This window comes from Dromaius novaehollandiae, unplaced genomic scaffold (assembly GCF_036370855.1).
Source record: "Dromaius novaehollandiae isolate bDroNov1 unplaced genomic scaffold, bDroNov1.hap1 HAP1_SCAFFOLD_27, whole genome shotgun sequence".
Classification (NCBI taxonomy): domain Eukaryota; kingdom Metazoa; phylum Chordata; class Aves; order Casuariiformes; family Dromaiidae; genus Dromaius; species Dromaius novaehollandiae.
Genome location: NW_026991415.1, coordinates 4,657,544 through 4,685,429, shown reverse-complemented (window position 1 = coordinate 4,685,429; position 27,886 = coordinate 4,657,544). Strand labels below are relative to the sequence as shown.

The window sequence follows — 27,886 nt, the reverse complement described above, 5'->3', positions numbered from 1 at the left end:
TAAGAGTGACATCATGATGGAAGCTAAAGACCACCTAATCAGGTAAGGGGGTGGATGCAGTCTCCTATAAGCAGTGTGAGAAAGTCTGTCGATCACAGGCCCTGGTTGTTGAAGGGGACACTTTAATCCCCCTGACATGAACTGGAAGGGCAAACCACAGAGTGCAAGCAGGCCAGGAGGTTTCTGGAGGGCATCAAGGATAACTTCTTTGCACAGCTGCCAGATGAGCCAATAAGGGTGATGCCTTCTTGTATCTGGAAATTTGAGACAGGGAGGAACTGAGCAGGGATGGGATAAGAAGTGTCAGCCTGGCCTACCATGACCCTGAAAATGTGTAGTCCCAGATCCTGAGGGGAGTGAGGAAGGACAGTAGCAAAGTACAGACCCTGGACTTCAGAGGAGCAGACTTCCTGGGCTGTTCAGGGGACTGGTGGGGGATGCCATGGGAGGCAGCTCTCAGAGGCCCAGGAGCTCAGCAAAGCCAGCAGGTCTTTAAGGACAGACCTGCCAAGCACAAGGATGGGCCATCCCGCTACTCGCTAAAACTAGCAGACACCTCAGGGGACCAACTTGGCTAAACAGGGAACTCATGGCTTAGCCCCAGGGTATTAGGGCAGCATACAGCAGGGGGAAGAAGGGAGAGGCAAAAGAGGAATTTAGAAATATTGTCCCATGTCATAGACATGGTGTTAGGGAAGAAAAAGCTCCCCTAGGATTGACCCTTGCAGGGGATGTCAAGGGCATGGAGATGAGCTGCTACTGCTCCAGTAAGAATGAAAGAACAAGAAGGAAAATGTGGCCTCACTGCTAAATGGGACAGGGAATCTTGTAGCAGCAGATGCAGAGAGGTCTGAGGAACTCAACCCATGGTTAGCTTCCCTTTCCACAAGCAAGGTCTCCTGGGCTGTTGTGCCTTGAGTCAGGACTCCAGAGGAGAAAAGCAGCCAATGGTGGATGAGGTTAGTGAGGGATTCCTTGTGAGAACTCAAACTACACAAGTTGTTGGATGGTTGGGTGAGCTGCATACGAGGATGCTGTGAGAGCTGACTGCTGTCACTGCAAGGCCACTCACCACCATTTCTGAAAGGTTGTGGAGATGGGGTGAAGTCCCAATGACTGGAGAAAGGCAAATGTTGCATCCCTCTTCACAAAAGGCCACAAGGGCAACCTGGGGAGCTGCAGGCAGTTCAGCCTCACTTTGGTGAAAAGGACCTGAGGGTCCTGGTGGACAGAGGCAAAGCATGAGCCAGCAGTGTTGCCTGGCAGCAAAGAAGGCCAGAAGCATCATGAGCTGTCTGACCAGGAGCACAGCCAGGAGGTCGAGGGGAATGATGATCACCTTCTATTCATTAGACCACCTCGAGAATACTGCATCCAGTGTTGGGTTCCCAGAAAATGAAAGAGGATGATAACTGGGAGCAAATTCAGCCAAGGATCCTCACAGTAGCCAAGGAGCTGGAGCACTTGCTCTGAGAGGAAATGGGGCTGGTTCAACTTGCAGAAGAGATGGCTTTGGAGGGATCTCACAGCAGCCTTCCAATGGCTACGAGGAGGTCATCAACAAGATGGAGCTAGGCTCTTCACCAGGGTGCATGGTGGGAGGACAAGAGACAATGGGCATTGGCTGAAAGAAGAGACATTCATGCAGGACATAAGGAAAAGCTTTTCCACTATGAGGATGGTCAAGCTTTGGAAGTGGTTGCCCAGAGAGGCTGTGCAGTCTCCTGCCTTGGAGGTTTCCAAGACCAGACTGGAGGAAGGCCAGAGCAAGCTAGTCTGACCGCAGAGCTGACCTTGCTGTGAGCAAGGAGATTGGGCTAGAGACCTCCTGAGGTCCCTTCCACCCTGAAGGAGTCTGTGATTCTTTCCACTCTCGATCTTCTCTTGTTGACGTCAGGGAAAGGACGCTGGTTCCCTGTGACAGTGGAATTAGGCCACCTTTCTTGTGCTCCTCCAGGCAGAATTGTTCAGATGCAGGGCTTCTTGGCAGGAATCCCCAAGACAGCCCTGATCCATCCTTTGTTTCACTTTTAGCTTCCTTTTTCCACCCCTTTTAAGTCTGTCTCTTTTACCATCCTGATCCCTTCCCATACAGCCCACCCCACGCCTGCTTACCCTTAACTCATTGGCACTGTTTTTTTGTTTTGTTTTGTTTTATTTTCATACAGAGGCACTTCAGTCCCGAAGGCTCTTGAGAAAGTCGGGTGATTCAGACAACAGATACCTCATAAAGATTTACAAGAGAAGTGTCAAGTCCTGTGCCTAGTGGGGGAATAAACCCGTCCATGGGGAGAGGTTGAGGGACCTGGGCTTCTTCAGCCTGCTGAAGTGCAGGCAAAGGGCAGTAGAGTAGGAGCCTGTGACTGCTTGAAGGGTGGTTTCAGAGATGATCAAGCTTATCTTAGGAGTGGGAAACAGCATGAGAAGGAGAAAAAGCCACAAGCAGCAGCTTGTGGCGCTTAGATGTGACATTAGGAAAAGAAAATGTCACTCATAGAGTACTGCTGTGGTACAATAGGTCACCCAGAGGGACTCCACGATCAGCCTGGCTTTGTGTTTCAAGGAAAAGCAAGTGAGGACAGGAAGACATCAGGAGAGGTCGGGAGACCCCGGGGTGAGAGCAAGGTGGGGAAGCAGGTTGGGTGTCTACAGTCTGCAAGGATACAGGCACAGGTGTGGGAAAGCATAGGACAGCCTGTGGTGGAGATGGCCAAGGGCACTGCCAAGGCTGAAATCTCCCGACATAGATAGGTCTTTCTCCTCTTGGCTTTGGATGGAGTCTCTGCCACTAAGCCCATGAGAAGGCACCATTCCTTAAAGCACTGTGGCCTTGCTGCCTCCTTGTCCCTTGGGAGCCCAGCAGGTGCCGTATCATGGTCCGGCACTCGGCGTTGCACACACCCACCCACACACTGCCCCCAGGAAGAGCCCTGAGCAAAGCATGATGGAAAGCATCACCCTACCCAGGGGCTGGCTGTCAGTGCCTGGCTGCTCTGCTTGATAACACACATCCAGGCTGACTTGGCATCAGAGCCACCTGCACATTGCCTTTGCCTACCTGCAATCAGGGCCTCCAGCTTTCTGCTCTAATCAGACCCTGGGGAGGCTTTCTTGGTAATTGCCCTCAGTAGGACCTGTTAACGCTCCAAGAAACTTGGGATTTGCTTCTGACTGTAACTTGTTGAGAGATTTCTTCAGTCTCTTCTCAGCATCTGCAGTTCATGGGCTCAGAACCAAATACACTCGAGGGGTCATGAAAATACCAAAATCCCTAAGGACCAATGCCTGCTTCCATAATTTCCTTCAGTTCTTCAAGTCTTGTGTGGCTAATTGGGAAGCTTTCAGGAGAGTACTGAGATTAGGCAGATTTCAATGAGCACCTGAACAGGAAAAAATGTCTGCTTCTGAAGCTTTCTTTATTCTTCAGTTTTCAGAATAAGCCATACCCACGTTCTCCAATTCACACTGACCCACTGGATGCCTGAATGAAGTCTGGACATGTAGGAAAAACAGTAGTTTGGATAGGAGACACGTATGGACAAATTTCCTCCCCAGCTCCCCAGCCCTGCCAGTTCCCAAATCAGCCACTGGGAACTTAGATCACCCTGGTTAAGATCTAAGGTTTTTCCTCTCAAGTCTGTAGCTGAAGGTTACAGCTCATGTGCACCAATTCCCACCTGCTTTCCTTAGAGAACTAGCTGCAAAGAGACACAGAAGGGTTTGTCTTAATTGCGATCAAAGAAAAATAAAGTTTGAAACAGTTTAATAAAAGATAAAAGACCCTCCTCAACTCTATGCCAAGTCCAAGCTGCCTCCAGTAAGCTCCACTGCCCACAAGACATAACCTTCCTTGAAATGTTTTCGACAGATAGATAGGAAAGGATAGACAGGAAACAGAACAAAGGAGCTGGCTAAAGAGACAGTGAGACTGCTGAAAGCTGAGGCAAGCTTCAGACTCCCAGAAGCTCAGTGCAGCAACTGGAGAGTTGAGAGGCATCGGAATGATAAAGAGCAAGGGGAGGAGGAAAACTGGGAAACTATGGAAAGTGTGTACACCCAGAGAGTCTGATGCGGATGACTTTAGAAATGACCAAGTTAATCAGGTCACATGCAGATATGTGAGAGATCACTGAGATTACATCCACAGCCTAATAGACAGAGCAGTGGAAACACAAGGTGAAGGGCAGATCGATATTTCTTCTCCTGAGATTAACACCCTTCCTGAAGATTTCCACTCTTTCATCACAGGAAAACATTGACATTAAAATTAGTCAATCATCTGAGCTGATGAAAGTGGGCTCATATTTTTTCTAATGTTGAAAAGAGTTCTTCCCCTTTCCAGGCAGAGCTCAGGTGTCCAACCACAAGCACCCAGTGGCACTTGGAGTGGCCCCGGTGTCTATGAGGCACCTGCCTGGGCCTGGCAGCTCTCGCAGGGGACCTGTGGGAGATCGGAGCCCCTGGGAGCTGCAGAGGGAGCCTGGGCAGAGGGGACCAGGGCACCTGCAATGGCATCACATGTCCATGACCCTGTGACTGCATCCCAGCCCAGCTCTGAAAATCACTTCCCCAGTTCAATAAGAACACAAAGATGTTTCAAAAGCTGAAAGATGTAACAAAACTTTTTTTTGCTTTAGATAATTTTTTAAATTTCTTTCTTCTTTCATTTCTATTGACAGTTCCTGAAGATATCTTTTATAATAACGCCTACACTATTAAAAATACTATTTTTGTGTCTTGCAGAAGTCCAGCGCCCCTCAAACCACTCCCTGCCCAGAATCTTCCTTGCCATATCTCACTTTCTGCACACAGTGAGTTGTAGCATGAGGTGTCGCCCGCTCACAGCTGATAGAGGAAAGCAGGCTGACCAGCTTCAATAAAATGCCCTCATTATCGATGGCCTAATTTGCACAAATCTCAATGTACCTGTGTTACAGTGACATCTTGAAGGAGTCCCTACACATCTAGCCATGCTCTCTTTTCATTCCCTGTATGGTCATGAAGTGTGACTCCATTTCAGGTGACAACAGGGATGGGAATTATCTGATCTGATGGTGGATGCCTGCAGTGCAGATGTCTCTGGCTAATGCAGTTGTCTGGACTTCCCTTTCTAGTCAATGGAAAGAAAATAGTTGTCCCACTGAGAGGTCTGGAGATGCTTCTCCTGGTGACCAGCTAATGCTCCAGAAAGGTTCTCATGGTTCTTGGGTCACATTTCCCAGCGTCACACAGGAACACAGCTACACAGGGCATCTCAGGCAGCAGTGGCCTCTGTATGTATCTCTAAAGGCCTGAATGTAAAGTTCCCGTCATTGGGTGAAACCTATGCCAGAAATAGCTCTATGCAAGAACTGAAACAAATCTTTGTTTTCAGAATTTCAAACATATCAATTCTAATGAATAATTTCTTTCCTTCTGATTGGCAGCACCATATGCATACACTACAGTAATTACTCTATGTGAGTGTATATATTTATATAAACGTACAGTTATTCAATGTGATAAATTTCCTACCAACACTCTGAATGGAAAAACCTTGTTCTGAGAAACTACTGCATTCAAATTGACATGTCTCCTCTCTCTTCTTCTGCCTCTCTGTCCTCTCTTCCTCTGTCTAGTCTGTCTTTACAGAGGCCTCATGGCCCCTCTGCCCCACCAGAGAAGTCTGCTGTTGGATCCTGCCAAGCAGAGCCCAAATTAGCTGAATCACCTACCAGAATGTCACCCAGACTGCTGTGTCCTCTTATCCTTACTACAAGGTCTCCACTGGCTCATCACCTGCTCCAAGGCAAAGGTCTCTGCACTCCAGCCACCCCTTTGCACAGAGCACACCTGCACCTCCTCGCCACCCCAGCCTGCCTTCCTCAGGACCTCAGTTTCATGAGGACAAGAAGAGAATCACACCACCTCTCACCCCACCAGAGATGATATACAGATAGGAGGATGGGGAGAGGCAGGCAAAGGGGACATGGCTGCAGTGTTGACTGTGAGGTCACTGCCACTGCAGCTGCCTGATTGGCCCTCAGCAGATGTGCTGGCCAGCAGGCTTTGTGATGTCACCCAGCACCTCAGAGAGCCCACCCAGCAGAAATGACAGCCCTGGGGAGGGGAGGGGGCGATGCAGGTGACAGGGACCCATCTGGGTGCTGATTGTGAGGGCACCTCTGCTGCAGCCACCCCACCAGCCTGCAGCTGGCAAACTGGCAGGCACGGCTCACGGCCTCCCTGCTCAGGACTAGCCCTCTGCAGCACACCTGCCACCAAGCAGCGCACAGCTCCTCACCTAGGTCTTCTCTGAGCCCAGCGTGCTGCCCCCGTGTCCCAGAGACACCGTGGACATTATCTGGAGGCTTGCTTTGGCACCTCAACCTTCCCAAAGTAGCGCATGATGGATTATTACCAGCCAGATGGGTTTTTTACAGTGTGCAAGGCCTGCTGGGACAGCCCTGCACCACTCCAGAAGGAACTGACCCTCACTTGCTTTTATCCACACCTCACTGCCAAGAGGGCACCTTTGTCCAAATCAGCCTCAGATCCACACTTGGGATTTCATCTCACAGGGCGTTCACTTGCAAAGAAGAGTCCACGAGTGAGCTAAGACCCAGGCTGTGTCGGAGCTGATCAGGCAGGAGCTTCAGAACCTGCAGGCCTCAACCAGCTCAGTGACACACTGCAAAACGTGCTCAGGTGAGTTGGACACCTGAACTGTCAGGTCAGAAATGACTCCCCTAGAGCAGAGAGGAGCATGTGGAAAGGTGAGGAACATAATTCTGAGGAGGTTTGCAAGTTATCTGCACAAAACAACTTCAGCTTTGCAAGCTGATTCTCAGCTATGATCCCTGAAGTATTTCCTGCTGACTTGCAGGCAAGTGCTTGAGCATCACGACTCACTGTAGTCACTGCGCATCTGGGAGAAGTGTTTTCAAAGGCCAATTATTTTCTGGAGAAATACTTTGTCTTTGGAAGTTTCCTTATTTTGGCCATTTTAAAAGCTAATGATTGTAGCACTGCCACTTGAAAGAGTATCTCTGAGCGCTTCACTGTGGCAAGACCATTTCCTTGTTAACTGTGTGGGTGAAAAAAGTCCCACATGATCTAAACTGCTCTCTGTGGCCTCCCGCTGGATGTCAGCCCTGGATGTCTGGTGCCAGGGCAGTGTGCAGGGTGCAGGGAGCAGCAGGGAGCCCCAAAGCAGTGAGGCCTTCAGCAGGAAGAGCTCAAGATCCTCTCTATAATTCACTGGATTGGAAGGGAGTTACTCAAATGGTTAACTAAGGGCTAATTGGACTACTGCATTATAAGCAAAGAGTTTCTAGGGTCCTGCCACATGAGAAGAAAAGAGTATCTGCACCAGTTAGCTCTATGGGCAGTATCCCCCCCTTAGCCTTTGCTAAAAGGAGAGAGAGGCAACTGCTATGCCTCTAGCCTAAAAAAACACACTTCCCACCTCCAGGAATCAAGGAACAGAGATATCATTCATATCTTGGAGAAGAATCTCCGAAGTCTCCTGGTGTCATGATGGGGCAGATTTTTCTGCAGCACACAGACACTGGAAATCAGAGATTACTACTGTCACTGTTCACACCAGCTCTTAATTCATTTAGCGGCATAAAAATTCTGGCTGGACTCCCTCATCGACTGCTGGAGGGTTGTAAGCCTATACTCAGGAAGCAGTACAAAGTCAAACTCCATGTCTGCATTTACAGCCAGGTGCCTGCTGCAGGCCTATATGCTGCTGGGACAGGAGTGACCTCAAAGTCAATTCCCAGTCCCAGGGCAGGGCTATGGCCAGGCAGGGGCTGCTCTCTGCGGGGCTGGGCTGGGCCCCAGCATGTCACTCCGCAGGGCTGAGGAGCCCCGGGGCCCCGGGGCAGCCAGGGCCAGAGCAGCTCTGGGCCTGGCGATGCTGGGCAGCGGAGGTGTGGGGCCAGGAGGGGGTGGGGAGATGGCCCTGCTGGGCTCCCCCCAGCACTGCCCCCCACGGCTCAGAGAAACAGGCTTGGGGTCAGCAGGGTCTTGTGGGGTGGTGATGGCACCCCCACCTCTTCCCAAGCTGCTCCCCCAAGCAGGCTGTCTTTTGGGTGCAGAGGTCTGACCCCATTTGCAGGAGGACAGGGGCTGTGGGCATCGGAGGACAAGATCTCTGAGCCCAAAACATGCTCTGCCACGTTGGAAGCATAAAAGGATCCAGCGAGGAGGAAGAGAGGTTCTCCCAAACAAGTAGATGCCCTGGGGTTATTACAAGGTGAAGGTTTCATTTCCTATATGGGCATTTCCAGCAGGCACTTGAGAGCCCCACAGGAGGTGCAGAACACCGCAGCCTCCAGGAGACAGGACCTCTTTCCTGCCAGAGCCAGATCCCAAAGGGGGACCCACTCCCAGGAAACCTGGCCATGGATTGCCCCCTGCCATGAGGGGATGGAGTTGGCCCCAGAGGAGCCTTGGGGCTCAGGGCAGCCCCTTCCCCAGGACCCAGGAGTCCTGGCTGCCACATTATCCACTGAGCCAGGTGGGACCCTCAGGCAGGGCTCTTGTGGCAGCCCCAAGCGCTGTCCAGCCACCTCCTCAGCCCAAGACGTATAGCAGTTTTTGCAGTTAACAGTCTCTGGGTGACACCTTGGGAAGGAGCTCCCGAAGCCCTTACCCTTGGTGGAGAGCTTCAGGAGTGCTGGGAACAAGGAACTGTGGTCCAGGCTGATTGTCTGGGTCCAGCAGTCCTCCATCTCACTTGACCTCTTGCCCTCAGCTTACCTCTCCAGCTGGAGAAAAAGAATGTTCTTCCAATCTTGTCAAATCTCCTCTCCAACGTGTCCCTGCTCCTCTGCCTGTCGATGAGTAGCCCCAAAACAGCCCCACTGCCTCTTGTCCCCACCCTTTGCCAGGGAGCATCCCCAAAGAGCAGTGGTGGGGAGCGTGTGAGCAGTGCCCAGCAGCACCCAACCCTCACAGGGAAGTGAGGACACTGCCATGGCAGCACCGGGGAGACCTCCCTGTGATGCAGCACTTCCAACTGTGACCTCAGCTCGTGTCATCTGGGGGCTCAGTAGGTCACCGCCATGGAGATGGCACAGGCAGGGCAAGAACAGAGAGATTTCCCTCATGTTCTGGAAAGCAGTCACCTCCCTTCGCCCCAGGTATTTTCCAAAAATTTCTGATAAATCCTTCAAGAACATCTCCAGATATTGCCAAAGGCTGTGAAATATCTTAAATGGGGCATTGGAGAGGTCTCTTCTGCGTGCCTACACTGACAGGTCTCTGCCCTGGGCAGACCTGTGTAGTGACCTGGGATTGGAGGGTTGGTTTGGGGTTTGGGCTTTTTCAAAGACAGGAGAAAAGTCATGTGGGATGAAACAGCACAAAGCGTGGCCACAAGCTGAGATGCTTTGGAGAGCCTCGAAACTGATAACTACTGTGGGTTGCTCTTTTTGTAGAAACAGGATGTAGGACCGTATGGGGAGAGGATGCAGCCTTCCTCCTTGAGGCACCAAAGCAGGCTCTTTGTTTTTAAAAGTCCTCAGCAAGGTTTCCCAGTCTGTGGTGCTTAAGATAGAGATGATACACCAAAAAAGAGCAAATGTGCCCTTAGCACACATCATCCTGAGAGCTTTATCTGGAACCCTGGTGCCTGCCATGCTTCATAGCCATGATCTCTGTAGCGCACAAACATGGTGCTGACAATTAATAAGAAAGAAAAAAAAATATATATATGGAAATGGAAAAAATATGTGAAGTTTTGGAAAAGAGGATTTTTTTGTCAATTATCAAATTGAATTATTTTTGGAGAAGATTTCAACTTACGACTAGAATCTCCTTTTGGGGCTTGATTCATTTGCCCACACAGAGAAGCTGTTGCTGCCTGAGATGCCCTGGGATAGCTGTGTTCCCACGTGGTGCTGGAGATTTTGGAGGGGGCTCCTACATAACCTTAGCTTGTCATTAGGAAAAGTATCTCAAAAGAACTCAGTTGAGACAACTTATTTCCCTCCATTGACTAGAAACAGAGGTGCAGACAACTGGGTCAGACAGAGACATCTGCAGTGGCGGGGTCTGACGTGGGGTGAGATCAGCCTCCTCCCTGTTGTCCCTGAAAATGAAGTCACACTTCACTGACCATGCAGGGAATGAACAGGGCATGTGGCTAGATGTTTTAGGGACTCCTTTAAAAGGTCACAGTAGCACAGGTATGTCGAGATTTGTGCAAATTTGGCCATCCAAAAATAGACGAAGCGGGTCCCCCTGCTTTCCTCATCAGTTGAGAGAGCCCGACACCTCAGAGTGTGACGTGCTCTGTGCAAAGAGTGAGGGGTGGCATGGACAGCATGAGCAGGGGATGGTTTTCTGAGCACTGGGCTCTGTGTGAGACACAGAAATCTTTTTTTAACAGTGTAGGCCTGATTATAGCAAAAATGTTTTGAAAATGACATTAAAAATGAAACGAGAAAGAAACTGAAATAAAGAGATTTTAAAGCAAATAAATGCATGGTTATACTTTCCAGCTTTTCATTTTTCTGTGCTTTTATTGTCTTTCTTGATTTGTTGTGTTTCAGTATACTAGTCTTCTGGGGCGATTATGCATTATCTTTTTGTCTGAAAAAGAAAGTGATTTTTCAGAACTGGGGTGGGATGCAGTCACAGGGTCATGGATTTCTGGTGCCACATCAGGTGCCCTGGTCCCCTCTGCCCAGCCTCCCTCTGCAGCTCCCAGGGGCTCCGGTCTCCCACAGGTCCCCTCTGAGAGCTGCCAGGCCCAGGCAGGTGCCTCAGAGACACCGGGGCCTCTCCAAGTGCTACTGGGTGCTTGTGGTTGGACACCTGAGCTGTGCCTGGAAAGGTGAAGAACTGTTCTCAACATTAAAATATATATATATATATATATGTATGAGATCATTTTCATCAGCTGAAATGACTGAATAATTTTAATAATATGTCAGTGTTTTCTCATGATGATGTAATCAAAAATTTAAGGAAGGTCACGGATCTCAGGAGAAGAAATGTTGATCTGCCGCTTGACTTGCATTACCACTGCTCCGTCTGTTATGCTGTGGCTCTAACCTCACTAGTGTTTCACCTATTTCCACATGCTCTGATTAAATTGATCATTTCTAAAGTCAGCTTTGCATCAGACCATCTGGGCATATGCACTTTCCATAGTTGTCCAGTCTTCCTCCTCCCTTTGCTCTTTATCATTCAGATACTTCTCAACTCTCCAGTTGCTGCTTTAAGCTTCAGGGAGTCTAAAGCTTGCCTCACCTCTCAGCAGTTTAACTGTCCTTCAACCAGCTCCTTCACTGTGTGTCTATCCACCCATTCCTATCTATTTGGGAAAACATGTCAAGGAAGGTTATTCCTTGTAGATTGTGGACCTTGCCGGAGGCAACTTGGACTTGACATACAGTTGAGGAGTGTGTTTTATTTTTTATGTCACTGGATCATGTTCATTTTTCTTTGATAGCAACTAAGACAAATCCTTCTGTGTCTGTTTGTAGCTAGTTCTCTAAAGAAAGCAGGTGGGAATTGGTGCACTTGAGCAGTAACCTCCCGCTACAGCCTTGAGTGGAAGAAGGTTAGATTTTACCAAGAGTGCTCTAAGTCCCCAGTGGCTGATGAGGGAAATGGCAGGGCTGGGGCAGAATCTTTTCCATGGATGTCTGACCTCAAGGATGCTGCTTTTCCTACATGTCCAGACTTCTTTAGGAGACACTCTGGATCAGTATCAGTTGGAGAATGTGGATATCACTCTAGTTTATAAGGTGAAAAATAAGGAAAACTTTAAAAGCAGAAATCCTTTTTTTTTATTTTGGTACTCATTGAAATCTTCCTCTTGTACATAGACTCCTGAAACCTCTCCAATTAGCCACAGAAGAATTGAAGAGCTGAAGAAAATTATGGAAAGAGGCATGGTTCCTTAGGGCTTTTTGAATTTTAATGAGCCCCATGGTGTATTTGGTGCATGAGCCTTCGATGCTGAGAGGAGACTGAACAAACCTCTCAAGAAGTTGAAGTCAGAAGCCAAGTTTCCAAGTTTCCTGCAGTGTTAATGGGTCCCACTGAGGGCCATTACCAAGAAAGCCTCCCCAGGGGCTGATTACAGCAGAAAGTTGGAGGCCTGATTGCAGGTAGGCAAAGGCAATGTGCAGGTGGCTCTGATGCCAGGTCAACCTGGATGTGTTTTACAAACAGAATGGCCAAGCCCCACAGCCAGTCCTGGGGTAGGGTGATCCTTTTCCTCACACTTTGCTAAGGACTCTTCCTGGGGGTAGTGTAAGGGTGTGGGGGGGTGTGCACTGCCTGGTGCAGAACAGCGGTACGGCACCTCCTGGGCTCGCTGGAGGCGAGGAGGCAGCACGGCCACAGTGCTTTAAGGAAATGTCATCTTCTCATAGGCCTCTGTGGCAGAAACACCAGCCATAGCAAAGGGGACAAAGACCTCAGTTCTGTTGGAGGCTTTCAGCCTTGGCATTGCCCTTGGTCATCTCCACCACAGGCTGTCCTACACTGTCCAAAAGCTGTCCTGTTTCTCTGCAGCCTGTAGACACCCAACCTGCTTCTCCCCCTTGTTCTTACTGCAGGATCTCCCCATCTTTACTGATGTCCCTCTGTCATTGCTGGCTGCTGCCTGAAACACAAAGCCAGGGGCTGATCATGGAGTCCCTCTGGGTGTCCTGCTGCACCACAGCACTACCCTACAGGTGACATTCTTGTTACCTAAAGGGCAGTCTGAACCTCTCCAGATGCAGTTTGTGGCTCATTCTCCTTCTCATGCTGCTCCCTCATCTCTGAAAACACCCTGTCACAGGCAATCACAGACAGCTACTGTACTGGCCTTAGCCTCCCCTTCACCAGACTAAAGAAGCCCAGATCCCTCAGTCTCTCCATAAAGGCCATGTGCTTCAGGCCCCCAGTCCCATCTTAGCAGACCTCCTTTGGGCCCTCTCCAGTTGCTCCCCATTCCTCCCGCACTGGGCAGCCCACACTGGGACACACTGTTCCAGACATGGCCACACTGGTGCTGAGTCAAGAAGGCGATAAGAAGTGCCCTTGCCTGGGTGGCCATGTTCTTCCTAATGCAGTCCTGTATGCAGCTGGCCTCACTTGTGGTGAGCACGCATCACTGCCTCATATGGCATTGCTTGTAACGTCCAGGGCCTTCTCCTCAGGGTCACTCCTCTGCCGGTCAGGTCTCTGCCTGTCCTGATGCATGTGGTGTTCTGTCCTGCTGATGAGCCTTTCAAACAGGACAGCATGTGGGGTATACCCCTGCATACCCTGCCTTTATCTGGCTTGCTTTTTCTGCTCACTGGGACCTCCCCTGATCTCCACAAGCTTTCCAAGATGACAGAGAGCAGCCTTGCTGTCATAGCAGCCAGCTCTCTCCATGTCCGTGGGTGCCAGCCACCCAGTCCCATAGACTTGTATGGGTTGAGTTCTAGAGACTTAGGCACTGTGCGTTCATATTCTCCTCAGGACTCCTGACTCGAAGCACAACAGCTCAGGAGACCCTGTGGGTGAAGGCTGCAGCCAGGAAGGACTTGACTTGCCCACACCTATCTACATCTGCTTTTACAAGAATCCCTGCCCCTTTCAGCAGGGAGCCCACATCTCCTTGTTTATTCTTTTACTGTCACTGAAGCAGTAGAAGCTCATCTTCCTGTCCTTCACATCCCCTGCAAGTGTCTCTGTCCCAGGGGAGCTTTGGCTTCCTGAGCACCAGTGCTGCTTTGATGGACAATGTTTCCAAATTCCTCCTTTGCAGCCTCTCCCTTCTTCCCCGTTCCATAGGCTGCCTCATTACCCTGGAGCTCCCGTGGGAGTTCCCTGTTTAGCCATGCTGGGCTCCAGAGATGTCACATTTTACAAACTGTTCATTTGGAGGATTCTTGTGATTGTCGGGTGCTCTCCTTAATGACCTAGTGGCTTTCCTGAGCTCCTCTGCCCTTCAGAGCTGCCTCCATTGGTCCATCCCATGGAGGAGCTCCATACATCCAAGATGCCCCTTCACACATAGGGCATCCCCCTCCTGATGTTCCCTGGTGGTCTCTCGTGAAGAACTTGCACACTGCCATTGAATGACTCCATCATGGGAGTGATCCCACCACATCTCAGCTATTCCAACCATGTGGCACTCCTGTGACAGCTTGTGCATCTCCATTTGCTCCTGCCTGCATCCCAGGCTGCATGTGTTTGCATATGTGTTGGCTTCAGCACCTCAGCTGTGGCGCTGACTGAAGATTTGTCACAGGAAAACATGTTACCAAGGACCTCATGTATGCGAAGACTTTGACTGCAAGCATTGACATGCTGGCATGGATAGCAGGTGGCAATGTAATGGTGAAAGGAGGTTGCCACTAAGAGAGCAAACCCTGCAGTGCCCAAGGCCAGGGAGAAACAGAGCTGGGCTGTGCAGGAATGCCAGGAGAGGGGTTGGCTGCCTGAGCTGACTGTGCAGCACCTTTGGGCCTGTGGCAGACTTGAACCAATCTCCAGGAAGGACAAGGTGCAACTGCAGAAGCCCCTGGGCCTGGGCAGCTGGTGATCCAGCCACCCTGAGGACACCATTAGCCCAGTCCCTGTTCTTATCCTATTGGGGGGTGAGAAGACATTCAGAGGGAGGAGAGCTAGAAGGGTTGGAGAGGGTAGCGACTAGAGCGGAGACCTTGCTGTGATGTGCCCCTCCCATTTATGAAGCATACTTGGATGCAGACAGTGTAGACTGCCTAAAGACAGTGGTGGGATTCATTTGTTTGGGCACAGGCAGGAATCTTAAGATGTCCTGGGACACTGGCACAGCAACCACTCTGAAGGGGCATAGTTTTCCTGTAGGTACCATACTGTATCTACTGTTGACATGTGGTTGTCCTGGACACCCCAAGCATCTGAAATGGCCCTGCAGGCCTATTTCCGTGTCATTAAATGAAGTGTCTGCACTGAAACCACAATAGCTATTTTTAACGTTGGGCTCTTCAGCTGTCTCAGCTTCCTAGTGAGATGAGCTTTAGTTGTAGTAGGCATCCAGGGTCATTTGAGATGACCAAGAAGATTCTCCACCTGGCCCCCACCTGATGCTGCAGAAGGATGTGGGTCTCATAGTCACTCCATCAGAGCAAGCAGACATCAGCACATGCTTCGGACCACCTCTGTCTCTTCACATGTCGCCAGGTGTTTGTGTATGGGCAACTGACTCCCACCCTCCATCTCCAGTGATTATAATGGGAGCTTAGACAAGGAACTCATGGGCAGATCTCTCTGTTGTGCTCACTTCAGTTTTGGCAAGGGGAATCTCAGCTGTGTGTTTGTAGAGTTCACGGGAGGGATCGGAATGCCATTCCAGCCCAGGGACTTCTAAACCATCATGAGATGCCCAGATTGACTCATCCGAATCAATACCTGAACCATGTGTCCATGAGCTCCCTTCTTGTCTCTGTCTAAGTGTCCTGCCTAGTAAAGAGATGGGAATAGGGGCTTCCAGAGTGGGACGTTTCCACCTCTCGTAGATAGTCACCCTCTGATGAAAGAAATTGCAATGTTGGAATCTGTCTTTCTCCACTCTTTAGCAAAAGACAATAGGTGATTATTTTAGTTTACTTCAGTGAACACTTCCCAGGAGGAGGGAGCACAAGGGACAGAGAAATTCAGGCCTTCAGCTGGGCCACTGCTCCTGAGTGGGGCCAGGCTCCTGGGATGGAGGGAGCTCATGGCAACCTGGCAGCACTGCCCAGACACAGCTGTGTGCAGGAGCAGCTCCTCTGCCAAGAGCAGCAGGGCTGCGGGCACTGCCTGCTGCTGCTGACATGAGCTGAGAGAAGGCAGCGAGAAGTGGAAGGCAGTGTGGAGTGGGAGGACAGAGGAGAGCTCACTGTGGGAGAAATCTTCACAGCCCTTTGCACGGTAAGTCTCTGGCTGCAGGGTGATACTACTGAGGTTCCTGGAGGGGTCTTCTGAACCCAGCCCCGTAACATGGGGTGACAGGCATTTTAATGCTCTCTCTCCTGGATTACCCAGGGCATAGCAGGAGGAGGAGATGCTTCAGAGCAGGATTCCCTGCCTCAGTATCACAGGGACAGGGCATCCTGCTACGGGACAGGGCATCCTGGTACCTTCTTCCAGAGATACTGCAGCAGTGTTCTGCTAGGGTGGGCACCCAGATCTGCCCAGGGCAGTGATTCAGAGCAGCATCCCTGTGCCCCAGGGTGCTGTGTGCTCAGGGCAGTGACTCTGCTGTCTGCAAAGGTCAGCACTCAGCCTGCCTGGGGAGCTCCCCACGGCACTGAGGGGAGAAGCCCTGAGTGGGAGGAGCGACCCCTGCTAGGGCAGGTTCATTCTCCTCCCATTGAGAGGGTGCTGCATGGGTCAGGGTTGCTCTCAGCTCCAGCTCACCCCGAGAGCATGCCTGGAAGAGACTTTGCAAGAGGACACTCATGGCAGGCTTACCTGAAAGGGAAACCACTCTCATGAGGCTCAGATTTTGTTTTGTATCTTTGGCAGGGCACACATCAAAAAGGATGTTTTACGTTTAGGTGCCTGAAGGAGAGTTCTGCAGTGTTACTGTGAGGGATCAACAGGTCTGCAAGGATCCCAGAAAGTTCCTTCAAATGCCTTTTTACCTGCAGGCAGCAGCAATATCCCCTTTGTAGCTCTCATCATTCTCATCATGCTGTGTCTCACCTACCTGCTCCTTAGGTCCTGCCAACACAGAGATGCCCCTGGGCAGTGCCCTTTTGCTGGAAGGTTTCAGTAGGGCAGAGCCAAATGCCCAGTGGGTGGGATGGGGTCTGTGAGCACTGACAGGAGAGAGATGTGGGGACAGAGAAAGAGCTCCCAGTGGGAACAGTTCCAGGCAGCTAAGATATGGTCAGGGAGTGCTAGGAAAGTGCCCACAGAAACACTGTGGTAGGATGAATTCAGGCAACTCTCTTGTGGTCCTTCATTCTAGATGTCTTCCTCTGAGCAAGCCACCCTTTTCTCCTCTCCCACCCAACAGAGCCCTCCCTCTGCTCTGACAGTGAAGGGGTCTAGGGCATCTTTCACTTCCTTGGCAGTCAGATTTCCAGAAAGCAGAGCTGCCTCTCTCCTGCCACATGCCCATTTCCCACTGCAAGGCAAAGGCTCTGAGAATGACTGCCCTGGGAGGACACACTGTCTAGGAGGTGCAGTCTGGGGAAGGTGCCCCTCTGTCTCTCTTCCCTTGGCAGCAGGGTCACAGCATTTCTCCTTGTTTCTCTCCCTCTCCTTTCTGCTCTTGTACTTGCTGGGCCTACTTTGGTCTGTTTTGGCAATAGCCTTTCTAGAGATGGAATGTATCCCGTTCCAGTTCCCTGTCTGATCAAACAGGAGAGGAAGGCATCCCTAAAAGGTGATTCAGACCATTGCAGTCTGCCTCTTTCCATTGACGGCTGAGGAGTAGAAGATGACAACCTTTCTGAAACAGCTGTCACGGTTTGGTGCCACCAATCTTTGCCATTGCTCTTTCCTTAATGTACAAAGGTGACATAGGTAGGTCTTTATTGCAAAGCTGCCTCAATTTCTCTGTAACCATCATTCAAAATTACCATGAAATCATAACACAAGAGAGACTACAGCGATATTGCTGTAGGTGACTGGGCTTGAGCTTTTGCTCAAACAATTACTGCCAGCAGCTAAATTTCAGCAAATCTTCCAGATGAACCCAGTGCAGAGATCCCCCTATGCCAGACTAGAGGCAGAGAGCAAGACAGAGTATTTGGGATCTAGGACTAACCTGAGCCCCAAGTTAAAATGCCAGTGCAAACATGGGGTATTGCCCACCACTGGGCTTCCCATTTTACTCCCTGTATAAGAGCCACGTGCTATGCTCTGAGATGGAGTCTGGGGAGACAACACAGTTTGTGGAGAACCTCTGTTTCACTGCTTAAAACCCATCATCTCCTCCTCCTCCCTTGCATTTTTGAGGCATCCTCTTTATAGAGTCATCTGCTCCTTTCCTTGATATGTCTAAAACCAAATGCAAAGGTGGAGGGGAAAACGTCAGCATTTATTGCCTGTGTTTTCCCTGGGCTTCCTTCTGTTAGACGTGTCCATTTGTTTGAAAAAGAAATTAGCTACTAAATAAATTAGGAGATTTGAGATTGAAATAGGGAGTTTCATCTACTTCATTGGAGGTGTGTGTGAGCAGCTGGAGCCCGTACTCATTTTCCCTTGGCTCCCTACATAGTCAATGGAGACGAAGCAAGAGCTCTAGAGGTTGGGTCCTCCCAGACTATAACCAGCATGTGAAAGAAGTGTTACCAGTCTCTTCCAGACACTCTTCTCTCTCTGCCCTGGCAATATGGGAGTATGCTAACTTGCTCAAACTGAAGCGCCCAACTTCTGGACACCTAAAATATAACCCTGCTTCATGTTTTCTTTGTTCCAGATGCTTCCTGTTTCAAATAACCTGAAGGACAGCCTTTAGGTTTTTCGCATGAGATGATTCCCCCCTCCCCTAAAGGGAAAGCCACATCCAATGGCTGAAGGGAACGGTAATGAATTTCACTATTTAGAGTATTAAAGAAGGCAAGCTATACTTGTTCCCTATTTCCTCCCCTTTTCCGGAGAAAGAAGATGTGGAAGAAAGCAGGGGATTACAAAAGAGATACTCGATATTGACTTGTTTCGAAATCAACAGCCTCCCAGATGTTCTGAATCAAAAAAGGCAACTACTGAAAAGTAGAAGGAATAACTTTCAAAATGCATATATAAAGGGATGGACTGGCATCTGCAGATAACAGTAAGCATTTTTGCTGGGACATTAGTTTGGCTTTTGAAACACAGATGTGATGGAGGTTTGCAATGAGTCAAAGTGAACTGGGAATTTCCAAGGCATGGCATGAAATAGTTCACAATCTCTTTAAAATATTGTGCTCTTGGGAAAGAATCCTTTGTGAGAATTTGGAAAAGGTAGAAAGAAGAGAGTAAAATCTCTGAGGACTGTAAATGTGAAACGGAGAAATCAGGGTGCAATGAATGGTTGAGAGGAATATTCTGTCTGTGTTACATAGGAAGCAAGCAAGGGAGCAAAGAAGGAAGGATACACCCTCCTGTGCAGGCTGTGGAATTCTCACACTTGTTTCTTCCTGCTCCTCTCTCAGCAGGATGTACTGAAATTGGGCATGGGACCAGGAAATGAAACTGTAGTTGCTGAGTTCATCCTAGAGGGTTTCTCAGGGCTTCATCGAAGACTACAGCTGTTTCTCTCCCTGCTCCTTCTGCTCATATACCTGACAACTGTGATAGGGAGCACAACGATCATTTTCCTCATGTGTGTGGATCACTGCCTGCAAACCCCCATGTACTTTTTCATCAGCAATCTGGCATTCCTGGAAATCTGGTTTACATCCTCCACAACTATCAAACTGTTGGTGATTCTGAGCTCTGGTAGGAGGACAATCTCATTAAGCAGCTGCTTTGCCCAGTCCTATATCTATTTTGCCCTGGGTGGTACAGAGATGGGTCTCCTTGTTGTCATGTCCTTTGACCGCTACGTTGCCATCTGCCAACCTTTGCATTATGCTGCTGTCGTGAAGTGGCAGCTCTGCACCCACCTCGTTGTTGCTGCTTGGGTCATAGGCTTCACACTCTCGAGTTCCCGCCTGGTCCTGCTCTCAAAGCTGACGTTCTGTGGCCCAAACAAAATCCACCATTTTTTGGTGACAACTCTCCCTTGTTCAAACTGTCCTGCTCTGACACCAGCCTGCCTTGGAAAGTAGACTCTCTTTTCATATCATTTGCAGTGCTGGGTTCCTCATGTTTAGTCCTGGTGCCCTACATGTGCATCTTCCATTGTATTCTGCACATGCCATCAGCATCTGGGAGGAAGAAAGCTTTTGCTACATGTTCTTCCCATCTCATCACCTTAGCCATCGCATATGGAAGCTGCATTGTTCTCTACGCACAACCCTCAGAAGATGTTTCCTTGGAGACCAACAGAACCGTAGCTTTGCTGAACACTGTCCTGTACCCATTCTTAAATCCCTTCATCTACAGTCTCAGAAACAAGACTGTGAAACTGGCCTTGAAGGAAGCCATTGGCCGAGCAAAGGTTCAACTTTTCCCCCAGTCATGATGTTTCTCGAGATAGCAATTTTAATTATGTATCATATAAAATATCTCACACACAGAGATATGTAGCTACGAAATACAGGTGCCTCAGGAGATTTATTTTCTTGTTGGATTGTAGTAGTGAAAGGAAGAAATGTGAATTGTGTGTCTCAGTCACGGGGGTTATTATAAACAAAATCTGAAAAATATTAATAAAATGCTGCAAATGTACTTCTTAGGACTGGGGCATAGACTGCCAGTGGATGCTGACACAGGGAAGCTTTCATAAGTCATCTCAGGAAATTTAGCTGAAAACTCTGGGGACAATGTCCCCGGACTGCTGAGAAAAGCTCAAAACATCTTCTCTCCCTGAATAACAGAAGATGCTAAGCACAAAAATTCAGCTCCAGCCTGGGTCCTTCTGCACTGCAGTGGAGGATGTGGTGGCCCTGGTCTTCCCACCCATGCCCACAGCTCCACCAGCAACGTGGGATTAGGGTATGCAGGCAGACAACTAAAACTGGATCAAAATCAGTTGGAGAATGTGGATATCACTCTATTTTGTAAGCTGAAAAATAAGGAAAAATTTAAAAGCAGAAATGCTTGGGTTTTTTTGTTTTTTTGATACTCATTGAAATTTTCTGTTAAATGCACCCCAAAACCTCTTCAATTAGCCACACAAGAATTGAAGAGCTGAAGAAAATTATGGAAAGAGGCATGGCTTCTTAGGGCTTTTTGCAGTTTAATTTCCCCTCGGGTGTATTTGGTGCTGAGTCCATGAGCCTCCAATGCTGAGAGGAGACTGAGCTAAGCTCTCAAGAAGTTGAAGTCAGAATCCAAGTTTACAAGTTAATTGGTCCCACTGAGGGTCATTACCAAGAAAGCCTCCCCATGGGCTGATTAGAGCACAAAGCTGGAGGCCCTGATTGCAGGCAGGCAAAGGCAATGTGCAGGCGGCTGTGATGCCAAGTCAACCTTGGTGTGTGTTATCAAGCAGAATGGCCAAGCCCTACAGCCAGCTCTGTGGTAGGGTGATCCTTTGCCTCACATGTCGCTCACAGCTCTTCCTAGGGGCAGTGTCAGATTGGGGTGGGGAAAGGAAGGGGGGTTGCGCAATGCCTTGTGCAGGACAACAATTCGGCACCTCCGGGGCTCCCTGGAGGTGAGGAGGCAGAACGGCCACAGTGCTGTAAGGAAACATCTTCTCGTGGGCCTCAATGGCACAGGTGCTCACCGTAGCAAAGGGGACAAAGACCTCAGTTCTCTTGGAGACTTTCAGCCTTGGCATTGCCCTTGGTCATCTCCATTGCAGGCTGTCCTAAGCTGTCCAAAAGCTGCACCTGTTTCTCTGCAGGTTGTAGACACCCAACCTGCTTCTCCCCCTTGCTCTCACTGCAGGATCTCCCCACCTTTACTGATGTCCCTCTGTCCTTGCTGGCTGCCGCTTGGAACACAAAGCCAGGGGCTGATCATGGAGTCCCTCTGGGTGTCCGGTTGCACCACAGCACTACCCTACAAGTGACATTCTTGTTACATGAAGGGCAGTCTGAACTTCTCAAGATGCAGTTTGTGGCTCTTCTCATGCTGCTTCCCACTACTAAGAAAAGCTCCATCCTGTCTGAAAACACCCTGCCACAGGCAGTCACAGGCATCGACTGTATTGGCCTTAGCCTCCACTTCAGCAGGCTAAAGCAGCCCAGGTCCCTCAACCTCTCCAGACAGGCCATGTGTGCTTCATGCCCCCAACCCCATCTTGACAGACCTCCTCTGGACCCTCTCCAGTTGCTCCCCATTCCTCCAGCACTGGGCAGCCCACACTGGGACACACTGTTCCAGACGTGGCCACAGCAGTGCTGAGTTGAGGGGGATAAGAAGTGCCCTTGCCTGGGTGGCCATGCTCTTCCTAATGCAGTCCTATATGCAGCTGCCTTCATTTGTGGTGAGCACGCATCACTGGCTCATATGGCATTGCTCGTAACATGCATGCCCTTCTCCTTGGTTCACTCCTCTGCTGGCCAGGTCTCTGCCTGTCCTGATGCATGTGGTGTCCTGCCCTGCTGATGAGCCTTTCAGACAGGACAGGATGTGGGGTATACCCCTGCATAACCCGCCTTTACCTGGCTTCCTTTTTCTGCTCATTGGGACCTCCCCTGATCTTCACAACCTTTCAAAGATGACAGAGAGCAGCTTTGCTGTCATAGCAGCCAGCTCTCTCCATGTCCATGGATGCCAGACATCCAGTCCCATAGACTTGTATGGGTTGAGTTCTAGAGACTTTGGCTCTGCGGGTTGGTTTTCTCCTCAAGACTCTTGACTCAAGGCCCAGCAGCTCAGGAGACCTTGTGGGTGAAGGCTGAAGCTAGAAGGACTTGACTTCCCCAGACCTAGCTACATCTGCTTTTACAAGAATCCCTGCCCCTTTCAGCAGTGAGCCCACATCTCCTTGTTTATTCTTTTACTGTCACTGAAGCAGTAGCAGCTCTTCTTCCTGTCCTTCACATCCCCTGCAAGTGTCTCTGTCCCAGGGGAGCTTTGGCTTCCTTAGCACCATCCCTGCTTTGCTGGACAATATTTCTAAGTTCCTCCTTTGCAGCCTCTGCCTTCCTCCCTTTCCCATAGGCTGCCTTACTGCCCTGGATCTCAGGTGTGAGCTCCCTGTTTAGCCAAGCTGGGGTCCAGAGGTGTCTACTAATTTTACAAGCTGTTCATATGGAGGATTCTCATGCCTGATGGGTGCTTAATGACCTGCTGGCTTTCCTGAACTCCTCTGCCCTTCAGAGCTGCCTCTCTTTGTCCATCCCATGGAAGAGCTCCATACGTTCAAGCTGACCCTCCTGATCTCCCCTAGTGGTCTCTCCTGAAGAACTTGCACCCTGCCATTGAAGGACACCAGTCACCAGTGATCCCACCACATCTCTGGTCTTCCAACCATGTGGCACTCCTGTGACAGCTTGTGTGTCTCCATTTGCTCCTGCCTGCACCCCAGGCTGCATATCTTTGCATATATGTTGGCTTCAGCACCTCAGCTGTGGTGCCCACCGAAGATTTGTCACAGGAAAACATGTTTCCAAGGACCTCATGTATGCAGAGGCTTTGATTGCAAGTGGTGACATGCTGGCATGGATAGCAGGTGGCAATGTATTGGTGAAAGGAGGTTCCCACTAAGAGAGCAAACCCTGCAGTGCCCAAGGCCAGGGAGAAACAGAGCTAGGCCATGCAGGAATGCCAGGATAGGGGGTTGCTGCCTGAGCTGAGTCTGCGTGTTTGGCCTCTGACAGACTTTTTGAACCAATCTCCAGGAAGGTCAAGGTGCAACTGAGGAATTCCCTGGGCCTGGGCAGTCTCTGATCCAGCCACCCTGAGGTCATCATTTGCCTGGTCCCTGTTCAAATCATCTGGCAGAGTGAGGAGACGTTCAGGAGGAGGACAGCTAGAAGGGTTGAGAGTGCAGAGACTAGAGTGGAGATCTTGGTGTGATGTACCTCCCTTCTATGCAGCACACTTAGATGCAGACAGTACAGACTTTGCCTAAAGGCAGTGTTGGAGATTTATTTCTTTGGGCATGGGTAAGAAACCCAAGATGTCCTGGGGCACTTGCCCAGCAACCACTCCAAAGGGGCATGGTTTTCCTTTAGGCCCCATGCTGTATGTGATAGAGACATGTGGTTGTGCTGGACACCCCAAGCATGGGACATGGCCCTGCCTATGGCCTATTTCTGTGTCATTAAATCAAGTGTCTGCACTGAAGCACAATAGCTGTTTGTAACATTGGAGTCTTCATATGTCTCAGCTTCATAGTGAGTGGAGCTTTAGTAGTAATAGATGGCATCTAGTGTCATTTCAGATGGCCAAGGCAATTCCCCACCTGGCCCCCACCTGATGCTCTAGGAGGATGCAGGTCTCACAGTTGCTCCATCAGAGCAAGCAGACACTGGCACATGCCTGGGACCACCTCTGTCTCTTCAGCTGTCCCCAGGTGTTTGTGTATGAGCAAATGACTCCCACCCTCCATCTCCAGTGATTATAACGGGAGCTTAGACAAGGAGCTTCCATGCAGACCTCTATGTTGTGCTCACTGCAGTTTTGGCAAGGGGAATCCCACCTCCTGCATGTCTGTGCAGTTCACAGGAGGGATCTGAATCCCACTGCATCCCAGGGGTTTCTATACCAGCATGTGATGTCCAGATTGACTCAAATAAATCAACACCTGAACCATGTGTCAATGAACTGCCTTCTTGTCCCTGCCTAGGTGTCCTGCCTAGCTAAGAGATGGGAATTCAGGGCTTCCAGAGTCACCGTCTGATGAAATAAATTGCAATGTTGGAATCTGTCTTTCTCTACTCTTTAGAAAAGGACAATAGGTGATTATTTTAGTTTATTGCAGTGAACATTTCCCAGGAGGAGGGAGCACAAGGGACAGAGAAATTCATGCCATCAGCTGGGCCTCTGCTCCTGAGTGGGGCCAGTCTCCTGGGATGGAGGGAGCTCATGGCAACCTGGCAGCACTGCCCAGAGACTGCTGTGTGCAGGAGCAGCTCCTCTGCAAGGAGCAGCAGGGCTGCAGGCACTGCCTGCTGCTGCTGACATGAGAGGAGAGAAGGCAGGGAGAAGTGGAAGGCAGTGTGGAGTGGGAGGACAGAGGAGAGCTGCTTGTGGGAGAAATCTTCACAGCTCTCTGCACAGTAAGTCTCTGGCTGCAGGGCAATGCTACTGAGGTTCCTGGATGGCTCTTTTAAACCTATTCCATCCCAAGACTGATAGGTTTTTTAAGGGTCATTCTCCTGGCATCTCCCATTTGGAGGAGGGGGAGATGTTTTACAGCAGGGATTCCCTGCCACACCATCATGGGGACAGGACATGCTGCTACCCTCTCCCAGGGATGGCTGCAGGGCTCTGAAGCCGGGGCGTGCACCTAGGTCTGCCCAGAGCTGTGATTCAGAGCAGTGCCCCTGCACTGCAGAGGAAGGTGAGAAAAGGGCTACATGAAAGGGAAGGAGCTTTCCTTCCAGGGCTTTCAGTTTCCTTATTTTGGCAGGGAGAAAAAAGATTTTGCTCTTTTGGCAAGGAACTGGGACTCACTAACCTTCACTCTCGGAGATGAGGAGGTCTATGAGAAAGCTCAGCAAACCCCTTCAACCCCACCTCCATCTACAGCAGCACCGGCACTACCTTTATGGTCTCATCAGGGTCTATGTGTTTAGCACCTGCAAGCACAGGGATTTCCCTGCCCAGGTTTCAGTCCTGGAAGGTTTCTGTAGGGCAGAATTGAGCACACAGAGAGTGGGACAGGGTCTGTGAGCACCGACAGGTAAAAGATGTTGGGACAGAGAAGGCTCCAGGCAGCAGGGACAGTGCCAGGCAGCAGAGATGGGCAGGGAATGAGAGGGAACGGTGAACAAAATCAGCATGGCAGGATGGGTTTGGGCAAGTTATGGTCAATCCCTCCGATGCAGACACCTTCCTCTGAGCACTCCCCCATGTCTTCTCTCCCACCCAGCAGAGCCTCTGTCCTGACAGTCGTGAAGTCCAGGGCATGAGCTGCCTCCTCTGCAGCCAGACCCCTGGCAGAGGAGAGGGGTCTGACAGCTGCCACGGGCCTGTTTTGTGCTGCCCAACAAAGGGGCTGAGAGCGACTGCTCTGCAAATGTCACTGTCTGCGAGGTGGCATGCCCAGCTGGGTAAGGTGAAGGCTTTCCCAAGTGCCCCTCTGTCTCTCTGTCTCCTTGCCTCCTTCAGCACCAGGATCATGATGTTGCTCCTTTTTTTTCCCTCCTGTCCATGCTGCTCCTGTTCTTCTCTCGATCTGCCTGGGGTTGGGAGGTTTCAGCTGCAGTTCAGACACCAGCACTGCGAGTTTTAGAGCAGAGGAGTCTGCATGGAAATGAGGTTGCCCCAGCCCCCTTCAAACTTGTGCAGATAAAGGAAACACAGTCTGTGGAGTTGGGAAATGAGCTGACTCTCCTTTGAGGAGACCCCATCTTCAATCCTAACAGTCTTGACTGTTTCCCTGTTGGGTCTTGCCAGGCTGTAAGCTGCACTCTAGAAAGACACTGCTGTCTCGTAACATGTCTGTGATCTCGTAGCATCTCTATGAAGCTGCAGAGATGCTGAGAGCATGGAGATGGTGGTGGGAGGCTGTACATGGGCATCTGAAAAGAGCCCTGTGTGTCCTTGGCTAGAAGGGGAGTGTGGAGACCTCCCTCAGGTGCCTGGAGAAAGGGTGAGAAGGTTGGAGATGTGCACTTTGAAACTGTATTTGTCTGCTCTCAGCAGGGGCTGGTTTCTTTTGGGGGAACAGCATGCTCCAGCTCAAAGAGGTGCAAGCACAGGACAGGTAGGAAGGAGACTACTAGACAGTCGAGATGTCCCCACTCCAAGTGACAGTGGATGCTTTCCTCTCAGGACTCACAGTAGAAATGCCAAGGATTTCTACTTTTAAAGAGCACTCCCCAGGGGAGACAAGGGCCTCTCAAAGAAAATAAACAATATTAAAAAAATCCCTGAAACTCACTTCTGCAACCCTTGTCCTTTAGAATTGGGAGAGAAGATGCTGAAAAGCTCTTCCACAAGATGAGTGAATTTCATTTGACAGAAATTGTGAGTCTCAGAGCTAGTCACCCCCATTCCCATGTACCCCCTGCTGTACAGCAGGACAGACTCCTCTGGAACCTATGGGCAGAGGTCCCTGCTCCTCATGATACACTCTGCTGACACAAACCAGAGCTCAAGCAAGAGAACTGGGCAAAAGGCCTCCCAATAAAGAGAGAAGAAATATGGGATTTTTAATAAGAGAGGAAAAACATTATTTATTTATTTTCCTTTAAAAGTCTCTCCTAACTTGTCAATGTCTTTTCCTCCTTGGACAGTCCCCCATGGCCAGGGGGAGCAAATGTTGAACAGCAGCTCCTTCAACGAGTTCCTCCTCCAGGCATTTGCGGACACACGGGAGCTGCAGGTCTTGCACTTCTCACTCTTCCTGGGCATCTACCTGGCTGCCTTCCTGGGCAACGGACTTGTCATCACAGCCGTAGCCTGCGACCACCGCCTCCACACCCCCATGTACTTCTTCCTCCTCAATCTCTCCCTCCTCGACCTTGGCTCCATCTCCACCACTGTTCCCAAATCCATGGCCAATTCCCTGTGGGACACCACAGCCATTTCCTACTCAGGATGTGCTGCCCAGCTCTTCCTGTTTGTCTTTTCACTTGGAGCTGAGTGTTCTCTCCTCACAGTCATGGCCTATGACCGCTACATTGCCATCTGCAGACCCCTGCACTACAGGACCATCATGGGCAGCAGAGCTTGTGTCCAAATGGCAGCATCCGCCTGGGCCAGTGGTTTTGTCAACGCTCTCCTGCACACTGCTAACACATTTTCAATACCACGCTGCCAAGGCAATGCAGTAGAGCAATTCTTCTGTGAAGTTCCCCAAATCCTCAAGCTCTCCTGCTCAGAATCCTACCTCAGGGAACTTGGACTTATTGTGGTTATTGCCTGTTTAGTCTTTGGGTGTTTCATTTTCATTGTGCTGTCCTACGTGCAAATCTTCACTGCTGTGCTGAGGATCCCCTCTGAGCAGGGCCGGCACAAAGCCTTTTCCATGTGCCTCCCTCACCTGGCCGTGGTTTCCCTGTTTGTCAGCACTGGCCTGTTTGCCTACCTGAAGCCCCCCTCCCTCTCCCCCCGAGCTCTGGATGTGGTGGTGGCTGTTCTGTACTCGGTGGTGCCTCCAGCAGTGAACCCCCTCATCTACAGCATGAGGAACAAGGAGCTCAAGGAGGCCCTGAGGAAAATGATTCAATGGGAATGATGTCAATGCCAATAACTGTCCCAT

At 50.2% G+C, this 27,886-nt stretch overlaps 1 protein-coding gene across 1 annotated transcript; it reads left to right on the top strand.

Moving 5' to 3' along the window:
• The first annotated feature begins 13 nt into the window (after positions 1–13).
• Positions 14–27,862, top strand: LOC135326334 (olfactory receptor 14A16-like). The gene is made up of 3 exons (XM_064504215.1): positions 14–42; positions 26,586–26,649; positions 26,981–27,862. Exons 1-3 carry the CDS (start codon positions 14–16, stop codon positions 27,860–27,862), a joined length of 975 nt encoding a protein of 324 aa, XP_064360285.1.
• The last annotated feature ends 24 nt before the right edge of the window (positions 27,863–27,886 follow it).

Coding starts and splice junctions, on each gene's coding strand:
- LOC135326334 (XM_064504215.1), top strand. CDS start 14: ATGATGGAAGCTAAAGACCACCTAATCAG. Junction 43..26,585: donor GCTAAAGACCACCTAATCAG/GTAAGGGGGTGG, acceptor CTTGTCCTTTAG/AATTGGGAGAGAAGATGCTG. Junction 26,650..26,980: donor AATTTCATTTGACAGAAATT/GTGAGTCTCAGA, acceptor TTCCTCCTCCAG/GCATTTGCGGACACACGGGA.